Source organism: Ailuropoda melanoleuca, chromosome X, assembly GCF_002007445.2.
Source record: "Ailuropoda melanoleuca isolate Jingjing chromosome X, ASM200744v2, whole genome shotgun sequence".
In the NCBI taxonomy this organism is placed as follows: domain Eukaryota; kingdom Metazoa; phylum Chordata; class Mammalia; order Carnivora; family Ursidae; genus Ailuropoda; species Ailuropoda melanoleuca.
This window is the reverse complement of record NC_048238.1, coordinates 108,158,118-108,182,658: the sequence shown is the minus strand read 5'-3', so window position 1 is coordinate 108,182,658 and position 24,541 is coordinate 108,158,118. Positions and strand designations below refer to the sequence as shown.

Below are 24,541 nucleotides of genomic sequence, written 5' to 3'. Positions count from 1 at the left end.
AGGTTCTCTGTTGAAATGTTTCTTTCTGTAGAGAGATTAGAAGTGAAGCACTGGGAGGAGAGGCTGGAAAATAAACATAAGGCTCTCTTGTCAGGAGTACATTTTGTCCCCACAAAGCTATTTTGTTTACAATCACAATTCAGCAAATTCTTTTTGATAGAATTCTTTCATTGAAACCGTCTCAGAGACGTTGAACTTCTCTGAGCAGCAGTCTGTGTAGTCTTAGAGTAGAATTGCAGTAAGGATTGGAAGGATTAGACCCCTTCCACCCCAGGGATTCCAGGAGCACTAAAATGAGATAAAGCAACAGCAATCACACCAATCCCTAATTGGTATGCTGCACTTTGAAATTTACAAATAACTTTTGCCCCATTATGATAGTTGATTTTCACAACAGCCTTATGACACCAATGTTGTTAGGATGGTTTCAGAGATGAGGAAATCTATGCACAGAGAGGTAAGTCAGTGGCCCAAAGTCATGCAGCTGGTGCAGAGAAGAGCTAAGATCCGATCACTGCTTTCATGTCAATACAGGGCCCATGAACAGAAGACAGTTTCCCGTTTTTCTATGGTCTCTCCTTTCTGGAGAGCCTCCAGGATGAAGACCTTGCAGAAGATACAATCTAATCTTTTCTTGATACGTTCTGCACAGCTGTGGGATATACAGTCAAGGGAGTCTGTGGCATTGTGGCAGAAAGCATAATTAGCAGAGTCAATTCTACTCTCAAGGGCATTCCTGTTCTCTGGCAGATTCCTCAGCATGGAGCTCCCTATATCCAAAGAGAGACATTGTTCCTATGATTTATTGTGAGCGCCTATACCTGAGTCCTTGAAAAGCAGACAGAAGATTATTTGTGTTTTACTAGAACAATTAACATACCAAGAGGAAATAATTTTGAGTAGTAGCTCTGCTGTGGGCTTCATAATGATGGAAAGTAGCAGTGCCTCATTCACTCTGACCTTAAAAGTACATAAGTTAGAACTAACACCTATCTTGGATGTGTTTGTGAAAAAGTAGTTTTCTAACCTAATTAATCTAGTACCAACTTCAATAATTCCTTACGTTTTCCACCCTAAAACAGAAGTCAGGGAAATGATGAAATAATATCACAATTTCCCTCAGTCTTGGCCATTTTTATTCATCTTTGAGGGTCTTTCTTCTTTTTTTTAAAGTTTTTTTTATTTATTTGCCAGAGAGAGAGTGCACGCACAAGCATGGGGAGTGGCAGGCAGAGGGAGAAGCAGACCCCCCGCTGAGCAAGGAGCCTGATGTGGGACTCAATCCCAGGACCCAGGACCCTGGGATCATGACCTAAGCTGAAGGCAGACGCTTAACTGACTGAGCCACTCAGGCATCTCAAGAGTCTTTCTTCTTGAAGAGCAGTGATAGATTTTCCTGAAAAGGAATCGTCTAAAATATCACCCTTCAGCAATTTCTACAGTTCATGAAGAAAAGATTTAGTTTGAAAATACTTAGTGTGCAGGTGGACTTCTGTGAATGTGATGGAGTAGCTTGTAGCAAACTAATATTCCCACAGAGAGTAACTAGAAAAGCCAGATAGAAATTTAAAACATCTGTTGGAATGGCATTAAGGCAATGATGAGGCAACCAGGACTTTGGAAAAGAGAGATGATGACACTCTGCAGCCACTTTTGTCCTCAGGACATTTGCTGATTCTGGGCATGAGGCAAATGGGTGGGAACAGGAGTAAAGGCCTGGACTGAGGGCCTCTACTAAGAGAAGAGAAACCAGCAGAGCTTTGGGTGGTCTCTTTGGGACGGAGAAAAAAATATTAGAGGCTTGAAGAGCCAGAATTCTGGTGAGAAGAAGGGGGAAAAATGGTCCAGTACTCTGCCAGGTTTTCCCTCCAGATTTCCCTCTGAATTCTGAAACTGCATTAACCAAGAGACTAAGAAAATGACTGTCAAAGTAGAATTTTATACCTAGCAAAAATATCCTTCAAAAAAGAAAACCAAGATTTTGGAGACAAAGTGGCAGTAGTGGCATCATAGTTTCTGAATCTCCCTGAATCACCCACTGAAAACAGATGGAGTGCTAGAAGAGTAAAACAAAAACCCATAAACAACATCTACATCAAAAGTAGATGAAAAGATATCCCAATGAAACCCAAAATATGACCAGGTGGTATCTGCTAGGAGGAAGCAGAAGGAATAAATGGGGTATCTGAAATGCCCCAAAATAGAAGTACCACAAAATAGTCAACATGCACTTACCACAAAGCACAGTAGAATATTTTGAGAGCAACAGTCGTAAGAAGGAAGTGTTCTGCACACTCCAATGTATAAATAACAACAAGGGGTTCTCAGGGGCTGAGCACCCTCAGCTCAAAGAATCCTAAAATTTATCAACCAGGAGATAGCTTCTACTCTGGGATGCAGTAAGCTGGAAGAAACATCATTCCCATAGTTAAGACAAAAAACAAGCCAGACTAATGTCAAATTCATAAATTTTTTTGAACGCATTGGAGAGCTGAGGTTGGAGAGCAACACACTTGCCCACAATCTGAGGAGATACCGTCTCTGTGGGAGGAAAGATGTGAGCACTCACTTATCTGGGGCAACCTTACCGAAAACCAGTAAGAAGAGTTCAGTTGGAACTATCGATGAATTGGGAAGGCAGAATATAAACTGGCAGGACAGAGCGAAGCCTCTGAAAGCCTCAGAAACTAAGGGAGTCCCTAGTCCAGAAACCCTACTGGGTGCTTTTGTTTTCAGAAAAGACCAGAAAGAGCCCTAAGAAAGGGCCATTGTGATGCAGACCTTGAAGAGAAGAACATTAGCCAGGCAGGAGGGCTAAGAGTCTTCACATTTGCATCTCCCTCATCTCCTCTAGGAATAAAATGCCTTTCTCTGTGGAGGCAAAGACCACAGACTTTGCAACCCACTGAAGCTGGGAAAAAGAAAGAGGAAAACAACTGCTCCTGGGAGAATGGCAGGAATATGTGCTGGGCCCACAACTACCCAAGGGGATAGGCAAAAGCCTTGAGAAGACCACACCCCTGAGACCAAGGGACCAGGTACCTAAGACTGGGGGCTTAAGCAGGAGAACAGAAACTGTCCCCTCCTAATTCCCCACACCACTAAGCAAACAAGTTCAAGTAACCAGTTACAGCAGGACATGCTGGGAAAAGTACAGAAGAGGAAGAAAAGCATGCAGAGACCATCTGAAGCTCAGCATTGACTAAAGAGCCTTCTGGAAAACCACCTCTCCCCCCTAAGCAGAAGGAATCACTACAGGAATTTGAAACCTGTGGTGCACCGAGGGTAGCTACAGTGAGAACAACCTCAAACCCAGCTCAATTCCTAACCAGGGGAACTCAAACCCTGTTCTAAAGATCTGGCAGAAGGAAATGTGTGTTCCTTTCTAGGCATAAAAACTATTTACCTCAGTCTCTACTAGTTTCTACTGTCCTATACAAGATGTTTGGCTTCAAACAAAAAAAAAAATTAAGACACAAAGAAAGGCAAGAAAAAACACACTCCCAAGAAACAAAGCAATCATCAGAACCAGAATCTGATGTGACACAGACATTGAGGCTATCAGACAAGGAATTTTAATTATGATTAACATGTTAAAAAGCTCTAATGGGAAAGGTAGATACCATGCAAGAGCAGAAGGTAATTGCAGAGAGAAATACAAACTAAGAAAAAACCAAATGGAAATGCTAAAAATGAAGAACACAGTAGTGAAGATAAATAATACGTTCAGTGGGCTCACCACCAGTGTCAACACAGCCAAGAAAAGAATCAGTGAACTTGAAGATTAGTCAACAGAAATTACTCACGTTGAAATACAAAGAGAAAAATTAGAAATAAAAACAGAAAGATTACCCAAGATAATACAAAACAGTCTAATATGAGTATAACTATAATCCCAGAAGGAAGGCAGGGGGAATGGGAACCTATTTATTTTATTTATTTAAAAATTTTTATGAAATCATAATAGGTGAGAATTTCCCCAAATTAAATGACACTGAACCACAGACACAAGTTCAGAACACCCAATAAGCCACCCCTTCGATATCATAGTCAAACTGCTGGAAAAAAAAAAAAAGCTAAGAGAAAATCTTGAAAGCAGCCAGAGAAAAAAGAAAGATTATACAGAATTTTTTTTAAAAAAAGATAAGAATTACATCAGATTTCTGATCAGAAACCACACAAGTCAGAATTCTGTACCCAGAAAAAAATATCTTTAAAAATCAATATGCCATCACTGGTGCCAATGTAAACTGGTTCAGCCACTTTGGAAAAGTTTGGCAGTTAGTTCCTTAAAATGTAAAACATAGTGCACTTTAGTTCTGATGTAAAAGGTATAATAATCTAATGACTCGGGGGCGCCTGGGTGGCGCAGTCGTTAAGCGTCTGCCTTTAGCTCAGGGCGTGATCCCGGCGTTCTGGGATCCAGCCCCACATCAGGCTCCTCCACTATGAGCCTGCTTCTTCCTCTCTCACTCCCCCTGCTTGTGTTCCCTCTCTCGCTGGCTGTCTCTATCTCTGTTAAATAAATAAATAAAATCTTAAAAAAAAATAATCTAATGACTCAGGAGTAGTTTCACATTTAAAAACATCATCACCTTGAACAAAATACAGAATAGTATTATTCAAATATCTCTTAAGTAGTATAGTCAATCTCTTCTCAAAATAGTTTAACTTACTGAAGCAGAAAAAAATTCTTTTGAAAACACTTTTTCAATGTTAGACATAAATTTACCATGTGAACCAGCAATTACACTCTAGGTAAGAAGTAAAATGAAAACTTTTGTCCACACAAAGATTTGTAAGCAAATGTTCATAATAGCATTATTCACAAAGCCAAAAAATGAAAACAATTCAAATGTTAATCAATTAGTAAAGAGACAAATCTATTACGTCCATACAATGAAATACTATTCAGCAATACAAAGGAACAAAATACTGACACCTGCTACAACATGGATGAAACTCAGAAACATTATGCTAAGCGAAAGAAGCCAGATGCAAAAGACTCAGTATTGTATGATTCAATTTACATGAAAATTCCAAAGAAGGCAAATCTATAGGAATAGAAAGCAGATTTCTGTACACCTTAAACTTATACAATGATGTATGTCGGTTATATCTCAATAAAACTGGGAGGGAGAAGAAAGCAGATTTGTGGTTGCCTGGAGTTGGGGGTGGGAAGATGATTGACATGGTATGAGGGATCTTTGGGAGTGAGAACAATGTTCTAAAAGTGGATTTTGGTGATCGTTACCCAACTTTGTAAATTCACTAAATGTCACTGAAGTATACATTAAAAGGCTGAATTATTCAGTATGTAAATTATATCTTCCTAAGGTTAATTTTTAAATGACGTAAAAGTAACGACTTTCTCAGAAAAGCAAAAATAATGATGGAAATCATAGCCAGTAGTTCTACTCTACAAAAAATTTTAAAGAAGTTTTCAAGCTGAAATAATACATTAGTCTGAAATATGGATCTTCACCAATAAGAGTGTTAAAAAGAAATAAATGACGGTAAAATAGGTTTTTCTTATATTTAATTGATCTAAAAGATAACTAGAAAGCAAAAATAGTAGCAAAATACTGCAGAGTAGCTATAATAACATCAGACAAAAAATTCAGAAGAATATTATCAGAAATAAAGAGGAACATTAGACAATAAAGAGGTCAACTTTTCAATAAGACAAAAATCATAAATATGTGTGCACTTAACAGAGCTAAAAATACACTAAAGATGACGCTACTAAAAGGAGAAAAAGACAAATGCACAGTCACAGTTGGAGACTTCCACACTACTCTCAGAAATTGACAGAACATGCAGGCAGAAGATTAGTAAGGTTTCAGATTACCTAGACAGCACAGTCTGATCTAAATGATGTACAAAATTCCACCCAGCACAGTCTTTTCTTTTTTTAAAAGATTTTATTTATTTATTTGAGAGAGAGAGAGAGAGAGAGCGCACATGTGGGGGGGAGGAGCTGGGGGAGGGAGAGGGAGAAGCAGACTCCCTGCTCAGCAGGGAGCCCAACTCACGGCTTCATCCCAGGACCCCAAGATAATAACCTGAGCCCAAGGCAGGCGCTTAACCACCCAGGTGCCCCCAGCACATTGTTTTCAATTATACATGTAACATTCATAAAGATCGACAACTTTGTGGGCCATTAAAAAAAAACCTCAATGAATTTTACATAATAGCAATCATTAAAAATATGGTCTTAGTCCATGCTGGAAATCAATTTTTAAAAAAAGGTAAAGGAGAGGCACGTAGGTGGCTCAGTCGGTTAAGCGTCCGGCTCTTGGTTTTAGCTCAGGTCGTGATGTCAGGATCGTGAGCTCGAGCCGCCTGTCAGGCTCTGTGCTCAGTGTGGAGTCTGCTTGAGACTCTCTCTCCCTCTCCCTCTGCCACCCCCCACCCCACACAGCTCTCTCTAAAATAAATGAATAAATCTTTTTTTTAAAAAAGGTAAAAGACATTGTTAAGAGAATGAAAAGACTAATCACAGATTGGGAAAAAATATTTGCAAATCGCATTATCTGGAGAAGGACTTGTATCCAAAATATATAAAGAACTCTCCAAATTCAACAATAGTAATAATAAAGTATGGTACTGGAAGAGATATAGATACACAGATCAGTGGGAGACAATAGAGAATACAGAAATAGACCTACACAAGATGCCTGATTGATTGAAAGCATGACAGATAAAGTACAAACTGATAAATTGTACCTCATCAAATCTATAAACTTTTGATCTGTGAAAGACCCTGCAGAGGAGACGAATAGACAAATTACAGACTGGAAGAAAAGTTTGAAAATTCTATAACCCACGAAGGACTTGTATCTGGAGTATGTGAAGAACTTTCAAAACTCAACATCAGAAAAACACAATCCCATTAGAAGATGGGCAAAAGCCATGAAGAGACATTTAACTGAAGAGGATACACAGAGGCAAATGAGCACATGAAAAGATATTCAACATCATTAGTGATCAAGTAAATGGAAATTATAAGCACAATGAGATATTGCTACAAGCCCATCCAAGTGGATAAAGTAATAAATTGTGACATCGAATTGTTAGTGAGGGTGCCAGGAAAATGGATCACTATACACTGATGGTTGAAATATAAAATGGTACAGCCACTCTGGAAGGCAGTTTGGCAGTTATTTAAATGCTAAAAAATGGATACCAGATGACCCAGCAATTGCACTCTTGGGCATTTATCACAGAGAAATGAAAACTTACATTAGTGGAGAAACCTGTACATGAATGTTTATAGCAGCTGTATTCATAATAGCTCCAAACTGGAAACTATTGAAGTGTGTGAATGGTTCAATTGTCATACATCAGTACTATGAAATACTATTCAGTGATAAAAAGAAGTGAACTATGGATAAATGGCAGCAACTTGAATGAACCTGCAGGGAATCATGCTGAGTGAAAAACAAAAGCCATTATCAAAAGGTTACATACTGTATAGTAGGAGTCCATATATATAACATTCTGGGAATAACACAGTGATAAAGATGGAGAATAAAACAGTGGTAGCCATAGGTTATGGGATGTGGAGTGGGAAGTGGGTGAGGCTAAAAAGGGGAACGATGAGGTGTGAGGATGATGGTGATGGAAGTTACATGAAGTCACACATATGATGAAACTGCACAGAACTACACACACACACACACACACAGAGGCGTGCAGGTATAACTGGTGAAATTTGAATAAACTCCACAGATTGTGTCAATGTCAATTTCCTGCTCTTAACTAAGTTAGTAAGATGTTTGGGGGTGCACAGAACCTGACTGTACGTTTCTTTGCAATTTCCTCTGAATCTATAAATATTTCAAAATAAAAAAGTTAAATGAGTAAGTAAAAAAGCTCCCCAATTTTTTAAATGGGCAAAAAATAGAAATAGAAAATTCACCAAAGAAGTTAATATGGATGGCAAATCAGCATATGGAAAGATGCTCAACATTATTAATCATCAGAGAAATGCAAATTAAAACCAGAATGAGATATCACTACATACCTCAGAATAGCTAAAAACATTTTTTTTTTAAACTAGCAATACCAAGTGCTGACAAGGATGTGGAGCAACTAGAGTTCTCACATGTTGCTGGGAATATAAGATGGTACAACCACTCTGCGAAAGTTTGGCAGATACCCATAAGGTAAAGATTTACTTATTATGTAACCCAGCAATCCCCACCCCTGGATATTTACTCAGGAGAAACGAAAATTTGTGTTCACACAAAAACTGCTGTACAAATATTTATAACAACTTTATTCATAACAGACAAAAACTGGAAACAAACCAAATGTCCCTCGACTGGTGAACAGATAAACAAAACGCAGTGCATCCATACAATGGACTGCTACCCAGCAATAAAACGGAGTGAACTACCGGTGCACACCCACCACATGGAGGAAACTCAAAGACAGTTTGCTAAGAGAAGCCAGACCCAAAAGACTACATAGCACGTGATTCCATTTATGCGACAATCTGGAAAAGGTAGATTTATAGGGGTGGAGATCAGACCTGTGGCTGCCAGGGTCTGAGAGTGGGGAGGGGTGGAATACAAAGAGGCAGCACCAGGTCGTTTGAGGGGGCGGTGAGGGAACGCTTCTGTATCTTGAGTAGTAAGGGATAGTTGGCTCTGTGCTTCAGCCCAATGTCATGAAATTGTACACTACAGAAGTCTGCTCTATGTGAACAAACAAACCGAAATAAGATCCACCTGTAACCCACTGAAGTGGCAGCGAGTGCAATCAAGGATGGAGACAAACAGGAACTCACACCCTGCTGGTGGTAGAGGAAGCCACTACAACCACTTTGGAAAGCTATTTGGCAATATCCGCTGAAGTTAAACGTGTGCACATCCTATAAATCATCAGCTATACCTCTAGACCTATATGCAACAGAAACATATATTTCCCAAAGAAAGTAAACACAAGGATATTCATAGCAGCTTTATTTGTAACAGCAAAGACCTGGAAACCCCACCAATGTCCAAGAACACTGGAATAGATAAATCAGAGTATAGTCATAAAATGGAATCCTGTATGGCGAGGAGAACAAAGGAAATACTGTTCATGTGACAACACGGATGAATCTCACCACCAATAGCAACTGTAAGAATCCAGACAATTATAAAAGTCCATAATGTGGGATTCCATTTACATAAAATAATCAAAGATGTTACGAGTCAAAACAGTAGTTTACCTTTGGGCAGAAGGAGTAACTTGGAGGGGATCACAAGGGGGTTCTAGCAATGTTCTACTTCTTAATATAAATGCAGGTTACTGGTGTGTTAACTTTGTAAATATCCATTAATCTATTCACTTAATATTTGTGTGTTTTTTCTGTTTGCAAATTAATTTCCATTGTACAAAGTTTTAAAAGCAGAGTATGTATATTTCATTCTCTTTCTTTCTTAAAATCTAGGTTTGCTGATCAAAAATTCTCTGATTCCAAAGGGAAGGAGTAAGAATCATATATGACAACCGTTGTCCCTGACTGGACAAAAGGATGGAAGCAACTTTTGATTACCTGCTCAACCATGAATGGCGCCAGGGATTTCACGACAACCGGGAGACGCAGAGATTTTATTTCTGTTGTAGAGACAGAGAAGACCCAAGGGCAAGAAGATAAATGGTTTCAACTATGATTGTGTGATTCCAGCATTTCTAGAATGACAAACTTAGGAAACATCAAAGAGAGAAAGACCTCCACTCGAAGTAGCATCTAGTCCAGTCCCTTTGTTTTACAAAAGCAAAAAATACGTCCCAGGAAGGGAAGGACTCATTCAAGATCACCCATCTACTAAAAGAAAGGACTAGAAGTTCAGTTCAGTCTTCCAAGTGCCGTCCACTCTATGTCCAGTGCACCCTGGCCATTGTTTACAGACAAATCATCAAAACACTTTATTGAATGGAGGGAAAAGAACATTAAATTGGGAGCTGAAAGACATGGATGCTGTCCCAGTTTTGCCAAGTAAGCCTGACTTTCCCCTTTCAGTTTTAACTTTCCCACCTGTGAAATATGGGGTGACAATAACAAAATCAACAAGAGGTCATGAGTCTTGGATCCACAATAGAGGCAGATCCAGGTTTGGTGGAATCTGAAGCTTCTAACACTTGGGGCCCTCTCCAAGGATAAGAATACAAAAATATAGGGGCGCCTGGGTGGCACAGCGGTTAAGCGTCTGCCTTCAGCTCAGGGCGTGATCCTGGCATTCTGGGATCGAGCCCCACATCAGGCTCCTCTGCTGAGAGTCTGCTTCTTCCTCTCCCACTCCCCTGCTTGAGTTCCCTCTCTCGCTGGCTGTCTCTATCTCTGTCGAATAAATAAATCAAATCTTTTAAAAAAAAGAATACAAAAATATCAATACAAAATTGATAACAAAAGTGAATATTTCAAATGAGAGAAGAAATGCAATAGAATACACATTGGAAAAAGTCAACAAATGTTAGACACATCTCAAAATTCAGAAAAAAATGACATAACAAATAAAAATGTGTTTTTATTAAATACTTGGCTTACATACTTCTGCAACCTGTTATTCCTACTTTTCTTGTCTATTATTGTAGGAGACTCACAGGACTCAGCATACAGTTGCACTCATACTTAAAAGGTATTACAGCAACGTACTAAGGACACACAGGCAGATCACAAGAGGAACAGATGCAGGGAGAGCCTGGAGGAATCCCTATGCAGACTCTTTATCCTCTCTTCTCCCCATAAGGGGCCACAAAGAGCACATCCTTCTTTCAGCAGTGAACATGCAGTGACATGGGTGATGTTTCTGCCAGGGAAGCCCAAACTCAGTGCCCAGGGATTCTATTCAAGCCTGGTCACGTAGGAATGCTCTGCTTAGCATGTACCCAAATTCCGGACTCCCAGAAGGAAAGGAGGTGTTCAGCACAAACCACATTGTTTGTATAAACAGTCTACACACAGTGAGCCCTCTTACCAGTCTACTGTTGCCTGAACACCCTCAAGTCCCAAGAAGCCAGCCAAGGGCCAGCACTGCAAGCAGATCTTTTGAAAGGACAGCAGTCTCAGGCCAGCTACATTACCTCTTTTTTGTATGCTACTCAGTGTTTGTAGTTCTGATACAGGCGTGTGCCCCACAGTCACAAGAATTCTGGAAAATGCCACTTCACACAACCCCCTCCACATGTTAATATAAATGCATGCCGTGCTTATAATTGCCTACGCTACACACTGAGAATATTCCTGACAGGACAGAACTTGTGTTTGTCAATGTTCCACATCTGATTTGTGACTGGAAGATCTTCCCGCAGACTAGCTTCTGGCTCTGTACACCGTGAACCTTGACTCTCCTCCACTGCCAGCACACTTTCAGCGCGGCACAATACGAGGCACGACGTCACAATGTCCTCTTCCACCTCACACCTCTTGTCCCAGTGCTGGTGCAAGGGTACAGAAAGCAGCAGTACTCCTGGAAGCTATTTCAATACAGGGCAGCTAGCAATATCTCAAACATGGATGGAATTGGTTGTGAGCCCCTTAAATAGGACTCTCTAAATCAAAACCCAAGTATATCCCAATTTAGCATCTCCTGAGCCAGACTCCCAATATGCCCATGGCCACTGCATCACCACCCAACGCAAGAGCAAGAGTAAGGGAGACAGCAGAATGGAAAGAGAGGCACCCCGAACCAACTTCAGCAAAAATATTTCTTGTGGATTTTACAAGCCATAGAACGAGCACTAGCCATGATGCTAGGGCCTCTTCCAGGCCTGGGCAAGCAAGTGACCCTGAAGCTGAGTCTTAAACTTCATTAGCTTCACTGGGCATCTGTGTCTAGGTCCAGAAAGTTACAGAAGAGAAATCAAATCAGAAAAGGCTTGGGCCTGAGATCATGGGGCAGAAGGGAGGAGAGCATGTGAGCAGAAGCAAGGGTAAAGAAATCAGAATGAACTGCAAACAAGCAGTGTGCCAAAGTACCTGGGAATGAGGGACAAGCACGTGAGCTAGGAATGCAAAGACAGCCGGAGCTGGGACCCAACACAAGTATGCAAACTGCCGAGTATGTTTCTGCCATGGCTGACGTGCACAGTACAGCGTGAGCTGGGGGTAGACACCGAGGGCAGTGGAAGAGCTGGTTCGGAGGAGTGGGGCTTCCTGAACCAAAAGCAGAGAGCAGCTGTTCTGGGCAGGTACAGAACTGAATTGAGCAGTCCAGGAACCGAAGAGGCAGCCAAGAAAGACAACCTTCTGAATGGGTCGAGACTGAATTCCCAAACCACACCCCTCACAGCATCAAACGTTGCTCAGGCTTGAAAAGGCCTTCCAGATAGCATATGCCACCCCCACCTTCTATGGGTATGGGAAGCAGGTCACCAGAGTTGGAGGCGGGACTACTTGTGTCCCACGTCAGTCACTTACTATGCAACCTGAGATAAATCACTTCCTTTCTCTGAATCTCAGGGGTCTCGTCTCTAAAGTGAAAAGAATGATAATGCCGTCCCAGGAGACCAGGGAGAATCCAATGTGGTACTGGGACGAGGCAAAGGACCTGGAAAGGATCCCTTCCTGAGCCAGAACACAACACAAGGACCCAGGGGCAAGCAAGCTATGACCTGCAGACCCTGGCAGGAATGCCAGCTCAGCTTGACTCCAGCCGCCACAGCAGCCCCGGAGCTGCGCCAAACGACCTCTCGGCTCACAGTGTGAGTACTCACAACACGCCACCTGGCCCCGACTCTTGTCTCTCCCTCATGGACAGTTTACAGGAGTAGTCTTGTTGGTATTTTAGGGGGAAATCAGTGGTATTACTTTGGGATTAATTCGAGATGAATAACGGTCATTGTACAAACAGGATGTGCACCAATGAGCAGTTTTGCTAGGATGGGAGAAGGAAGGAGAAGAGGACAGAAACAAGCATCAAAATGTCTGAGAGGGCAGATCTGCTGTGACTACAGATGACATCGGCACTCCCACATCTCCACACCAACCCTGCTCTATCCCAGTAGGAAGATGCATATGGAAGGACGGATGTCAAAGTACTGGGGTATATAGTTTTTAAAGTCACATGGCCCTGGACCGCACAGATCCCTAGAAGCAAGCCACAGACCTGTGACAGAAGCTCCAGTACCCTGGGTCATTCTGGAGAATCCATCAGCAAGACAGTTGAGTGTAAAAATAAATATATAAGCCCGATTTGACACTTCTCAACTGGAGCACTGGGGATGAAAATGTAAGGGTGGCGCCTTCGGGCAGCTGTATAGCACAAGAGGCTCTTCATCTCCCTTTTGATTCGGCTTCTCCTCACAGCCCAGAGAGCACCAGCCACAGTTGAGTAAACAGAATTGACTCTTTGATAGCCATCATTAAAGCATATCCTGTGAAATACGTACTCTTTTGATTCAAGTGCAAAAGTCCCTCCTGCCGGGGCGCCTGGGTGGCACAGCGGTTAAGCGTCTGCCTTCATGCTCAGGGCATGATCCCGGCGTTATGGGATCCAGCCCCACATCAGGCTCCTCCGCTATGAGCCTGCTTCTTCCTCTCCCACTCCCCCTGCTTGTGTTCCCTCTCTCGCTGGCTGTCTCTATCTCTGTCGAATAAATAAATAAAATCTTAAAAAAAAAAAAAGTCCCTCCTGCAATCTGAAAGGAGCAGACCACCTCACAGGCAAGCAACACAATTCAAAGTCCCTGAATCACACTGCCGCTGGAAGGAGCTGAAGCAGTCAGAGGCCGAGCCCCTTGCCTTACAGACGGGAAATGAGAACACACTCAAGGCCCAGGGCCAGCCCTACCCTTCAGAAGCATAACTCAGGGCAGCAGGATGACAGCCCTGGCACCAGGCTCAGAGTGCATTTCCTGTGTTCCCAACCTGTATGGCAGCCACGGGGACTCCAGGTGGGCCAATCCTGAGTTTAAATCCCAACTCTCCCCCACCCTCAGCCAAGTGAGAGATCTTAGCCAAGTCCCTTGCCCTCTGTGCTCTTGGTTTCCTCATCTGTCAAGTGGATATAACAGCACCTAGCACGCCAGGTTGATTCAAGGACTAAAGGAAGTAAGAGGACAGAAGCACTTTTGCCCGCTTCTTTGCCTGGGCTATTCTTCCTCATCACCTCTGATCTCCTGCCTTTCCAGCCTGAAGTGGACTTCTCAGGATTGGACTCCTGTATCACCACCTTCAAAACCCTGCCTATTCTTCAATGCACAGCTCAGACCCAGGCTGCCTCTGAAAACTTTCTGATCTCCCAGTGACGTGCATACTGGCCTTCCCTGAGGCCTCGCAGCACTTCACAGATAGTTCTTTCTGTGGAGGATGTCAAGTCCCACCTCAAATGAGACTTACTGACATATTTGCCTTCCTTATCCAACTAGCACTCACTGTGTCCAGGGCAGGGCCTATGTCACTGATTCACCAAGCCCAGCATGGTATAGTAGTTCATCATGGTGGCGAGTCAATGAACCCCGGATGACTCGAACTGGTCAGTTTATTGCCATCATCAGTCAACATCTAGTGAGTGTCTCCACTGGCAGAGGCAGGCTCTGGGGATAGTACAAAGGTGAAGTGGACAGGGTCCTTGTTTTCAGAGGGATTCCAGTCTAGATGTAGTAACTGGGCACACACACACACATGCAGAACAGAAATGGCCAAAGGAACCTTGCACAAAAGCTAGTACCACAGGCAAGTTTCTGGAAAGTTGTCAGGAAGACGGAGCAGGCCCTGAAACCAGGCTCAGACAGTTAGGGGAGGCTTCATGAGGCCACAGGAAGTGCGGGAGGGTATCTGCCATGAGAGAGCAGTGTGGAGGGCAGAGGCACTGAGTGCTGGGGACCGGGGGAGAGTCCAGGCAATGAGACTGGAGGGGCAGCTATGCCCAAGGAGACGGGAGGGCTGCCTTGAACAAGGCCATGTTATAAGTACAGCCTCATGGAGCTTAGCATGATGGTTAAGCTGGACCCATTCAGTGCTCATACCAATCCCACGACCTGAGAACTGTTTATTATCCTCATTTGACACATGGACAAACTGGGGCCAGAGAAGTTCAGACACTTGAATGCTAAGCATTAGGAGCCAGGCAACTCCTGGGCAAAGCTGTGCTTTAGGATAGAGGGCAGGCTGGGGTCACACAGGGGCCAGAGAGGAGTTAGAAATCTGCCTGGGTCATGTGGACAATGTCCCCAGCTTTGTGAGAACTCAGGAAAAACCAGTGGTACAAAACATTCTTCCAGAAACTTTGTTTCCTTAAGAGTTCTATCTGCAGTCAATCTACTTCTCACTGCTGATTTTATTCCACAGGTGGGGGTGGGGAACTGAGAGGGAGAGCCAGTAGCTGAGGAACAAGAGATTCCTGTGCTATGTAAAATGAGTCCAGGAAAGGCTCACTTACAGGCCACCCAGATGAACCAGGGGTGACATGAATATTTTGGAAAAGGAGGAAAGACAGGAGGCATCCAGGCCGGTGGGGGAGACTCAGGTAAAAGCCACCAGCCCGGGACCGCAAGCATGAACTCACGAGGTAGCAGTGGGGACAGGAAGAGGAGAATTTATTCTGATCGGGCATGTGCGAGGCAGGGGCACAGGAATTGGTCACCAAGCAAATGCGGAAGGAAGGTGAGGGTAAGGGGACCCCAGGAGCAAAGCACAGCGACACTGAGTGTGTTGAGCCCCTGACTGAGAGGTAGAGGACAAGAAACAGCTCTGACAGGGAAGTTGGCTTTGTCTGGCCCACGTCAGGTCTGACGGGCAGCAGGGAACAGAGGAGGAATTTCTCTTCTCACCTGCGAAACATGTTCCTATGAAGACCGTCCCTCCGGACCCCGCTGGCCGTCCCAGGGTGGCTCGGAAGGAGAGCCCGCGCGGGCAGTTCAGCGCCCAGGTGCACGACTCAACCTACAGGTCCCGCCCTCACCCCGCCTTCGCGTTCTCTGGGGTCCATTCTGAGGGTCACCTGAGGTCGCGGAGGACCCTGGGGCTGCCACTTTGTTGCCTACCGGTGCGGCGCCAACCGGACGCCTATGTCACGGGAGTCGGAACGGCACCGCCTGGCCTCCACCACTGAGCCGCCCTTGCTCAGCCCCCGCGCTGTTCCCGGGGTCCGACTCTCCAGCTCCGCCCAGCTCCGCCGCAGCTCCTCCTCCCAGCCAACCCACCATCCCGCCCCGCATCACCCAGCCCCTCCTCCCAAACACCCATCAGTCCCGCCCCGCTCCGCCCAACTCCTCCTCCCAGCCAAGCCACCATCCCGCCCCGCATCACCCAGCCCCTCCTCCCAACCACTCCACCAGACCCGCCCCGCTCCGCCCAGTTCCTCTCCCAGCAGCCAACCCACCATTCCGCCCCGCATCACCCAGCTCCTCCTCCCAGCCAAGCCACCATCCCGCCCCGCATCCCAGCCCCGCCCCGCTCCACCCAGCTCCTCCTCCCAGCCAACCCACCATCCCGCCCCGCATCACCCAGCCCCTCCTCCCAAACACCCATCAGTCCCGCCCCGCTCCGCCCAACTCCTCCTCCCAGCCAAGCCACCATCCCGCCCCGCATCACCCAGCCCCTCCTCCCAACCACTCCACCAGACCCGCCCCGCTCCGCCCAGTTCCTCTCCCAGCAGCCAACCCACCATTCCGCCCCGCATCACCCAGCTCCTCCTCCCAGCCAAGCCACCATCCCGCCCCGCATCCCAGCCCCGCCCCGCTCCACCCAGCTCCTCCTCCCAGCCAACCCACCATTCCGGCCCGCATCACCCAGCTCCTCCTCCCAGCCAACCCACCATTCCGCCCCGCTCCACCCAGCTCCTCCTCCCAGCCAAGCCACCATCCCGCCCCGCATCACCCAGCCCCTCCTCCCAACCACTCCCCCAGACCCGCCCCGCTCCGCCCAGTTCCTCTCCCAGCAGCCAACCCACCATTCCGCCCCGCATCACCCAGCTCCTCCTCCCAGCCAAGCCACCATCCCGCCCCGCATCCCAGCCCCGCCCCGCTCCACCCAGCTCCTCCTCCCAGCCAACCCACCATTCCGGCCCGCATCACCCAGCTCCTCCTCCCAGCCAACCCACCATTCCGCCCCGCTCCACCCAGCTCCTCCTCCCAGCCAAGCCACCATCCCGCCCCGCATCACCCAGCCCCTCCTCCCAACCACTCCCCCAGACCCGCCCCGCTCCGCCCAGTTNCCTCCCCAGCTCTGCTTCCCAACTTCCTCAGCTCCACCCCGCGCGTCTCCAGCTCCTCCTCTCAGCTCCGCCCAGCTACTCCCCAGGTCCTCATCCCCAGGGGTCCCCCAGCTTCTCCTGTGGCTCCTCCCCAAGCTCGCTTCCCCAGCCCTCCCCAGATTCCCCCTGCACACCCCGCCCCGCGCTACACCTCCTCAGGACCACCCCGCTCTTCGCACAGCTCCTCCTCCGCAATATCCCCCCCAGCTCTGTCCTGCTCCTTCCCAATCATTGCCCTAGCTCCTCCCCAACTCGTTCCCACACCCGGAGCCCCCTCCTCTTGCAGGTGCGCCCCAGCTACTCCCCCAGCTCGTACCCACAGGCCGGTCCCCACATACTCCTCCCCCAGCCCCGCCTCCCGTAGCCGCGCCCCGGCCCCGCCCCCAGGCGCTTCTCACCCGCCCCTTCTCCCCCCTCCCCGTTTCTTTTCTTCCTTCCGGTTCCGCTCCAGCCGCCAGTGTCTACCTCCGGATCCAGCCGGGTCGTCCCCCGTGAGTCGGGGCCCCAAGAGTCCAACGGCGTCTCCTAGCGGCCGGGCCTTGCGCGCCTATGTGCGTGTGTACGACAGTGCGTGTGTGCGTAGCTGCTCGGCTGCGTGCCTACGTGCTTGCGCCCGGGCGTGCTCCGCATCTCCGTGTGCGAACGCGGGTTCGAGCCGGCGGATGCCCGGCAAAGAAGGGGCGCCGGCGTGTGTGCGAGCCTGTCAGGTGAGGGACCGCCGACGCCTGTCACCTGTCAGCGGCCCCCGGTGCCGGGGCGCGGCGATGGCGGGAGAGCCACGACGCGGCCCGAGCGCTCAGTCCTCTCTCCGCGGCCCGCGTCGTCTCCTCGCCTGGGCGTGGGAGGCGGTCGTCCAGGCGCTGGCGGCCTCGCCGGGTCACGCGGAAGCGGACGGTCCCGCCCGGTGGCCGCAGCCCGGTCAGCCAAGCGCGCCCGCGACCCGGGGCCTGGAGACCCGCCCGCCGCAAAGGGAGCCAGGAAGGCCATGCTGCTGAGGCCTGCTCTGCCCTCCGCGGGAGGGTACCTCTGGGCTGGGGTTTTCCGGACCCCGGAGGGGGCGTCTGGGAGCACGCGCAGAGCTGCCCAGGCCACCCTGCCGGCTGTCCTTCTAAGGGCGTGTGCAGGCCAGCGACCTGTGCCCGCAGCAAGAGGAGCATGCTGGTCCACAAGCACCAGCCCTCCCTCACTGCGTCCCTCCCCGCCTCCCCTTGGCCCCCAGGCTGTGGCCTACCCAAGGTCCCTGGCTGTGCTGTGTTCAGCTGGTTGCCCGTGACACTCCCCCCAGTGGGGCCTACTCAGGATTTTATTGAGGGGAACGGGATTGTAGGGCCCCCAAATCCTTCCCCTGTGACAATGCGAGGGGGTGGTGTCGTTTTTCTCCTGTTCGATGAGGGGCGTGCTAGACTGTGAGAACACGATCCCCTTCCAGGAGATGGTTTTCTCTGCTGCTGGCTGGGGCATCAGGTGATTAGCAGAACCAAACCTTGAGTGAGGTGTTTCCCATCCGATGGGCCCTCCTGAGTCCCGGTGGTCCCCCAGCCTTGCTGAGTAGAAAACCTGTTCTGGCACATAAGCCAGCATTGTCCTCTTGTACCTAATGGCTTTTCCTTCTCTCCCCCGCCCCAACCCCAGTCCTTGTGCAGGTGAAGAAGCCCAGACAAGTGGACTAGTGTTTCCTCCTCAGACCACGAAGCAGGTACTCTGCATGGTGAGACAGGAGGGCACTTTTACAGTTGCATCCCTCTAGGGGTTCCACCCACACAGTTCAGTTCTCCCCGTGATTTTGTGGCCCTGATGAGAAAAGGGTTGGCCCAGAAACTGAATGGCAGACATGAGGCAAACCTGCAGTCCGGTTATGTACCCTCGTAGAAGAAAGAGAAAGGGCCAGGCCACAGGGGGACATCCAGCCTCCCTCGTGAATAATCCGGACCCAGTGAACAGGGCGACCCTTTGTCACCCATCGGGTTGGCAGAGCTTAAGCAGAGTAACGGTGCTCAGGGCCGACAACAGAGTGAGGAAATGGAACCCTTGCCCGTGCTTGGTGGAGCGTACACAGGGGAGCCTTTGTGGAAGGTGGTCTGCTGGCCTGTATCAGCATCTCCGAAGGTCATGCCATGACCCTGGCTGCCTTCTAAACATGTCCTCTGCCAGCGAGCGTCTGTGGTGCTGTCCCCTGTAGTGGCAGAAAGCGCAAAGCAGTCTGAGTCTCCATCGGTAAAGGGCATAGTCAGCAAATTGTGGGACAGCCGACAGCGGGATGCCACGCAGGCAGTGAAAAAGGTGATAGATGAAGGTGTACAGACATGAAGGAATGTACTGGGTGTGCCCTTGAAGGAGAAGTCATTTTGCACCCTGTGGAGATGTCCAGGACGGAGCTTACACCTACCTCTGAATTAGTTGGCCAGAGTGGTTGCAGCAGACTACCACAGACTGGGGGGCTTAAACAACAGAAATGAATCGTCTCCCGTTTCTGGGGGTGGAAGTCCGGGCTCGAGGTGTCGGCTGAATTCGCCTCTTCTGAGAGCTGGGAGAGAATGTGTTCTGTCCCTCCCCCCCCCAACTTCTGGTGGTTTCCTGGCCATCTTTGGCATCCCATAGCCTGTAGATCTCTGCCCGCATCTTCACATGCCTGTCTCTCAACGTCGCCCTTTTTTATGGACACCACTCATACCGGGTGAGGGTCTGTCCAGCTGAGCTCATCTGAACTGGAAAGGTCTGTAAAGACCTTTTCTTTATGTGTAAGGTTACGTTCTGAGGTCCTGGGGATTGAGACTTCCAACACGGGAATTTGACGGGGACGTAATGCAACCCATAACAACCTATAAAGGCCCTGCGGGAGGGATGAACTTGGAATGTTCCAGGGATGGAAGGAAGGCCTTTGTGGCTGCAGGGTGGTGAGCAGAGGGGAGAAGAGAGCAGATAGCGAGGGGGTGGGGTGCAGATCACATGGGGCCTTTAGGCCGTGGCGAGAGGTGTGGCTCTGTCGTGGATGGGACAGGAGGCCCCTAGGAGGTTTTGGCAGGGGAGTGACCTGATGCATCAGTCCTGTACCACAACCACTCTGTCCACGGCGTGGGCACGAGAGTGCTGCGCGCCCGCGGCGAGGCAGAGGACGATCGAGAGACCGCTTGAGAGGGCAGCGGGGCCTTGAGAGACTTAGACTAGGATTGTGGCCGTGGAGACCACGGAGAGGGGTCAGGCTCTGAGTAGTTTGGGGACTGGCGCCCACGTGCTGTGAGTGCCGGCTGCGGGAAAGGGACCACAGGCAGCTGCTAGGTCAGGGACTGGAACAAGAGACTGGTGGTGAAGCCACTTGCAGAGGTAGAACGGAAGTGGATTTGGGGTGACGGTGGTTGGGGACCTGAGGCTACTGGCTGTGGAAGGTTGAGACGAAGGGGGCATGGCCTATGTGAAGGGGGGCAGAGCAGGCGAGCGTGCAGCGTGCAAGCCTGAGAAGAAGGGAGCGAGAGGTGGTCAACGGCATCCGGGCTGTCCGGCCACGAGTTAGATGAGGACAGAACAGGCACGAGACGGGTCACTGGTGCCTGTGGTGACCCGTGTGTTCGTGGAAGGTGGGGGGCGGTACATGGCGAAGAAGTGGAGGCTGCGAGTGTAGACTGCTGTTCTACCAGTGCCATGCAAGTGGAGGCTGCGAGTGTAGACTGCTGTTCTACCAGTGCCATGCAGAGGTTTGGAGAAGGCCGCAGGCGCTGGAGGCATGTGTGGGCGAGGGGGGCGGGGCGCGGGCAGTCTTTGTCCCCGCGGTGAGGCATACACGGGTGTGGCTCTCTGCAAACGGGACCATCACCTCACAGGCGGGGGGAGTGAGGCCGCCTGAGCAAGAGCAGACAGAGCCAGGTCCTCGAGTGAGCAAGAGTGCTAGGGCCCAGAGTATGGCTGAGGGCAGCTGGCAGGGTGGCTCGGCTGGAGAGACAGAGGGAAGGCCGCAGGTCTGCATGTGGGGACAGGAAGGGCGGTGGGCTGGGAAGGGGGTGAACACGAGGCAGCTTTTGTGATTCTGGGGCCTCGTCTTTGAGAGTGGATGTGTTTTCTTAAACAGGAGAGTGTCGTTGAGGCCAGGTGTCTGGACTTCAGGAACTGGGGGCAGAGATGAACGAGAGTAGGTGGTGCTCCTGGGCTCAGTGGAGAGCCCCAGGCCCGCTGCTGCTGCCGCCGCTGAGGAGGGACAGCCACTGTTTGTAACTGTCCTGGTAGGTGCCATGGACTGGGCTAGGTGCCCTCGGCACCTTGTCCCCGATGCTCGCAGCCACGTCGCTCCGTGAGGTACCGGGACCCAGCTGAGGTTCAGGCCCGGGGCCCTGCTCTTCCCACTGCACAGCTCTGTCCTGCCGTGAGGAGGGGGGGACCCACCCCGCATCCAGGTGCGAGGACCGGGGAAGGGCGGGTGCGTGCACTCAGATCCCCTAGCAGTCATGGGCCGTCTCTCTGTTCCTCGGCACCTCCTTCTCAGATACAGAGTGGGGTGATGGTAGTGGTGCTCTACCGGGTTATTTGAGGATTGAATCCTATGATGCATGGCTCGTGCCATCCCCAGCGCCGGGCGTAGAGACTGCGTGTGCCCCGGGACCAGTTCGTCCTCTTGTATTTCCTTTCTCTAGGCTTGGGTCGGGGTTGGGGGTGTCGATAGTGGGGAGCAGTGGGGCAGGAAGGGGTCAGAGGAGGGCGGCACCCAAAGGGGTGGGGAGGAGACACCTGCCGGGGCCATCTGAGATCACAGGGTGCCCCCAGCGCTGAGCTGAGGTGAGATACCAAGGATTTGTGCTCCGCAGCCCCAGGATAGGAGCCCGGGAGCCTGGGGATCTGCAGTGTCTCAGCGGTGGCAGGGCCAGGGCCCCGAGAGCGTTGGGGTGAGTGGGTCGGCAGAAGAAGCGGCGCCCAGGACTGACCCCGTCTGTGCCGGGAGAGGGCTAGAGCCAGCTCACTGAGTCGGTAAACCCAGCGGCCCCTCCCCGTCTGTGCTCTCCTGGGGCTCAGTGGCCTCTGTTGTAGCACTGCCCACATGCTGCCCTGGCCATGCCTTTCTCTAGCTGTCTCCACCCTCCTCCGTGAGCTCGCCAAAGACTCCGTCTGATGGACAAGTCATCCTGATCACCGGCCCCTTCCTTGGGGCCTGTCCGCTGACTGTGTAGTGATAGAAAGAAGGAGCCAAGGCTCTCTGCTCCCCCACCGTCCGGGTCAGTGGGGTCTCAGGGCAACCCGGGGGACACTGGGGAGAGGTCTTGCCCGTGGGTCATGAGCTTGGAGCGCTGGGCATGATGCTCGTTGACGTTCGTGGTTCCGTGTCTCCGCAGGCCACGTGAGGGCCCAGGAGCCGTGGAGAGATGAGGTTCGGCTGCCTCTCCTTCCGGCAGCCTTATGCAGGTTTTGTCCTAAATGGGGTCAAGACCGTGGAGACGCGTTGGCGTCCTCTGCTGAGCAGCCACCGGAACTGTACCATCGCCATCCACATCGCCCACAGGGACTGGGAAGACGCCGCGTGGAGGAAGCTGCTGGTGGAGAGGCTTGGGATGACCCCTGCTCAGATTCAGGCCTTGCTTCGGGAAGGGGAGAAGTACGGCCGTGGCGTGATAGCGGGCAAGTGTCGATAGGCCAGAGGCTGCTCAGACACCTCCAAGGGCTACCCCCCAGGATCTAGCTCGGGAGTTTTGTGGCTTGTTTTCTTTTGGACTGCTTGGTGTGTGGGCCGTGGTTTCTTTAAGCAACACACCCGTCAAAGGGGCAGCAGGGGGCCCTCCCTGGGCTGGGGGAGGGGGAGTTGCCCAGGTCCCACCACCTCAGGTGAACCCTGCATCCGCTCTGGGCCTCAGGGCCCATTTTTGATCAGAGAGGCAGGACAGGTTCCAAGTCTCCACGTGGCATTTGCCTGTGGGTGTGTATGTGTACACCCACGTGCGCGCGCACGAGTGTGTCTGTGTGTGCGTGCGCACGTACATGCAGCAGAGAGCATGGGAGATGGAGACCACAGTACCTGGGGTGGGTTGGGGTAGCCTCCAGACTCAGGCTGTTGCCTGGCTTCGTGGGCCATCATGCCCCACCCCCACTGTCCACGCATCCTGGGTAGGTTCCCTAAGCCCTCGGTGGGTCAGGTCCCACCGCAGCACCTGCCACCTGCCCAAGTGCTTAGGGACCTGATGGTCTGTTCCCCCTGGCGTCCTGAGCCCTTCCGGTCTCTGCCTGCTGCCTGAAGCAGCCTGGCTGGGACCAGCCCATTATGTGGGTGTGGTCGTTGAGGACAAGGCCCTCCACTTCCTTTCTCTCCCGGCCTCGGCCTCAGCCCAGATTCCCTGAACAGACTTTGGCTTGTCGCAAATGCTCGGACAGAGGGGCCCAGTGTACTCCATGTCCCCTTGGTGAGACCCTCTTGGTCTCTGGTGGTCGTAGCTTTCAAGAACCGTGTTCTCCAACAGGCGGGCCTCGGTTTCTGGAAGGAAAAAACTACTGTGTGCTTCTCTTTGTGCACAGGGCTTGTTGACGTTGGGGAAACGTTGCTGTGCCCAGAAGACTTAGCTCCCGATGAGGTCATGGAGCTGGAAAATCAAGCTGTCCTGACCAGCCTGAAGCAGAAATACCTCACTGCGCTTTCGAACCCCAGGTGGTTGCTGGAGCCCATCCCCAGGAAGGGCGGAAAGGACGTCTTCCAGGTAGACATCCCAGAGCACCTGATCCCCTCGGGGCAGGAGGCCGGAGGAGCACGCAAGGTTACCGGGAAGCCAGCTAAATCATGACCCGTGAGCTGACCACGGTGCCGCAGACGGAGACAGCAGCTTTGGCCTGGCTTGGCCCTGCCGCGGAGAGCGCTGCCACTGTGTGCTGTTTGTGGACACAGATTTCTCCACTCCCGTGCGGGGGACAGGTCAGTGGGACTTTCCTTGTGAGATGCCCGTCTGGGCTCCTGGACAGTGTCAAGGACTCTGACCTTCAGGAGAGAGGGAAAGCTGCCATAAAGGTCTCTGCACCGCGACTCATTTGGGTACTGCTGATTTCTGGATTGTACAAAGAAATACATTTTAAGAGAACTGGTTAGTGTCTCCCCCCCTCTTCGTTCTGGTCAAAAAGTCAGAGAATGTTTGAACAGCATCCAGGGGATGTTGTGGGAAGGAAGGCTGGGAGCGGGCGCTAAAGGCAGGCCTGGGAGTGGCCAGCCATGGACGGCCCCGTTCACGGCGACGAGGACATCAGACTGAGAAACGGAGCGCCCGTCTGTCCTCGCCAGTGACTCCTGCTCTGTCGTAAAAGCGTCCCATGGCCCACAAGGTGTGCGTGTTACACACATCGCACGGCTGTTTCTTGTCCGAGGAAAGGCTCCTAAATACAGCACTGGTGGAAGA

At 50.1% G+C, this 24,541-nt stretch overlaps 1 protein-coding gene across 10 annotated transcripts; it reads left to right on the top strand.

Moving 5' to 3' along the window:
- The first annotated feature begins 17,643 nt into the window (after positions 1-17,643).
- On the top strand, positions 17,644-24,541 carry EOLA1 (endothelium and lymphocyte associated ASCH domain 1). Of its 10 annotated transcripts, none has more exons than XM_034649399.1 (6): positions 17,644-17,899; positions 18,825-18,888; positions 21,253-21,403; positions 22,241-22,387; positions 22,505-22,787; positions 23,676-24,541. In XM_034649399.1, exons 5-6 carry the CDS (start codon positions 22,535-22,537, stop codon positions 23,936-23,938), a joined length of 516 nt encoding a protein of 171 aa, XP_034505290.1. In that variant the 5' UTR covers positions 17,644-17,899; positions 18,825-18,888; positions 21,253-21,403; positions 22,241-22,387; positions 22,505-22,534; the 3' UTR covers positions 23,939-24,541. The 10 variants fall into 10 exon arrangements, with proteins under 10 accessions (XP_034505290.1, XP_034505288.1, XP_034505291.1 ...); XM_034649397.1 differs by having other exon boundaries at positions 21,983-22,387; XM_034649400.1 differs by having other exon boundaries at positions 21,253-21,574.

What these genes read in the sequence shown, in the direction of transcription:
- EOLA1 (XM_002918729.4), top strand. Translation starts at nt 22,535, where the DNA reads ATGAGGTTCGGCTGCCTCTCCTTCCGGCAGCCTTATGCAGGTTTTGTC. An exon ending in CGGCCGTGGCGTGATAGCGG is followed by an intron (nt 22,788 to 23,675) that starts GCAAGTGTCGAT and finishes CTTTGTGCACAG; the next exon opens with GGCTTGTTGACGTTGGGGAA.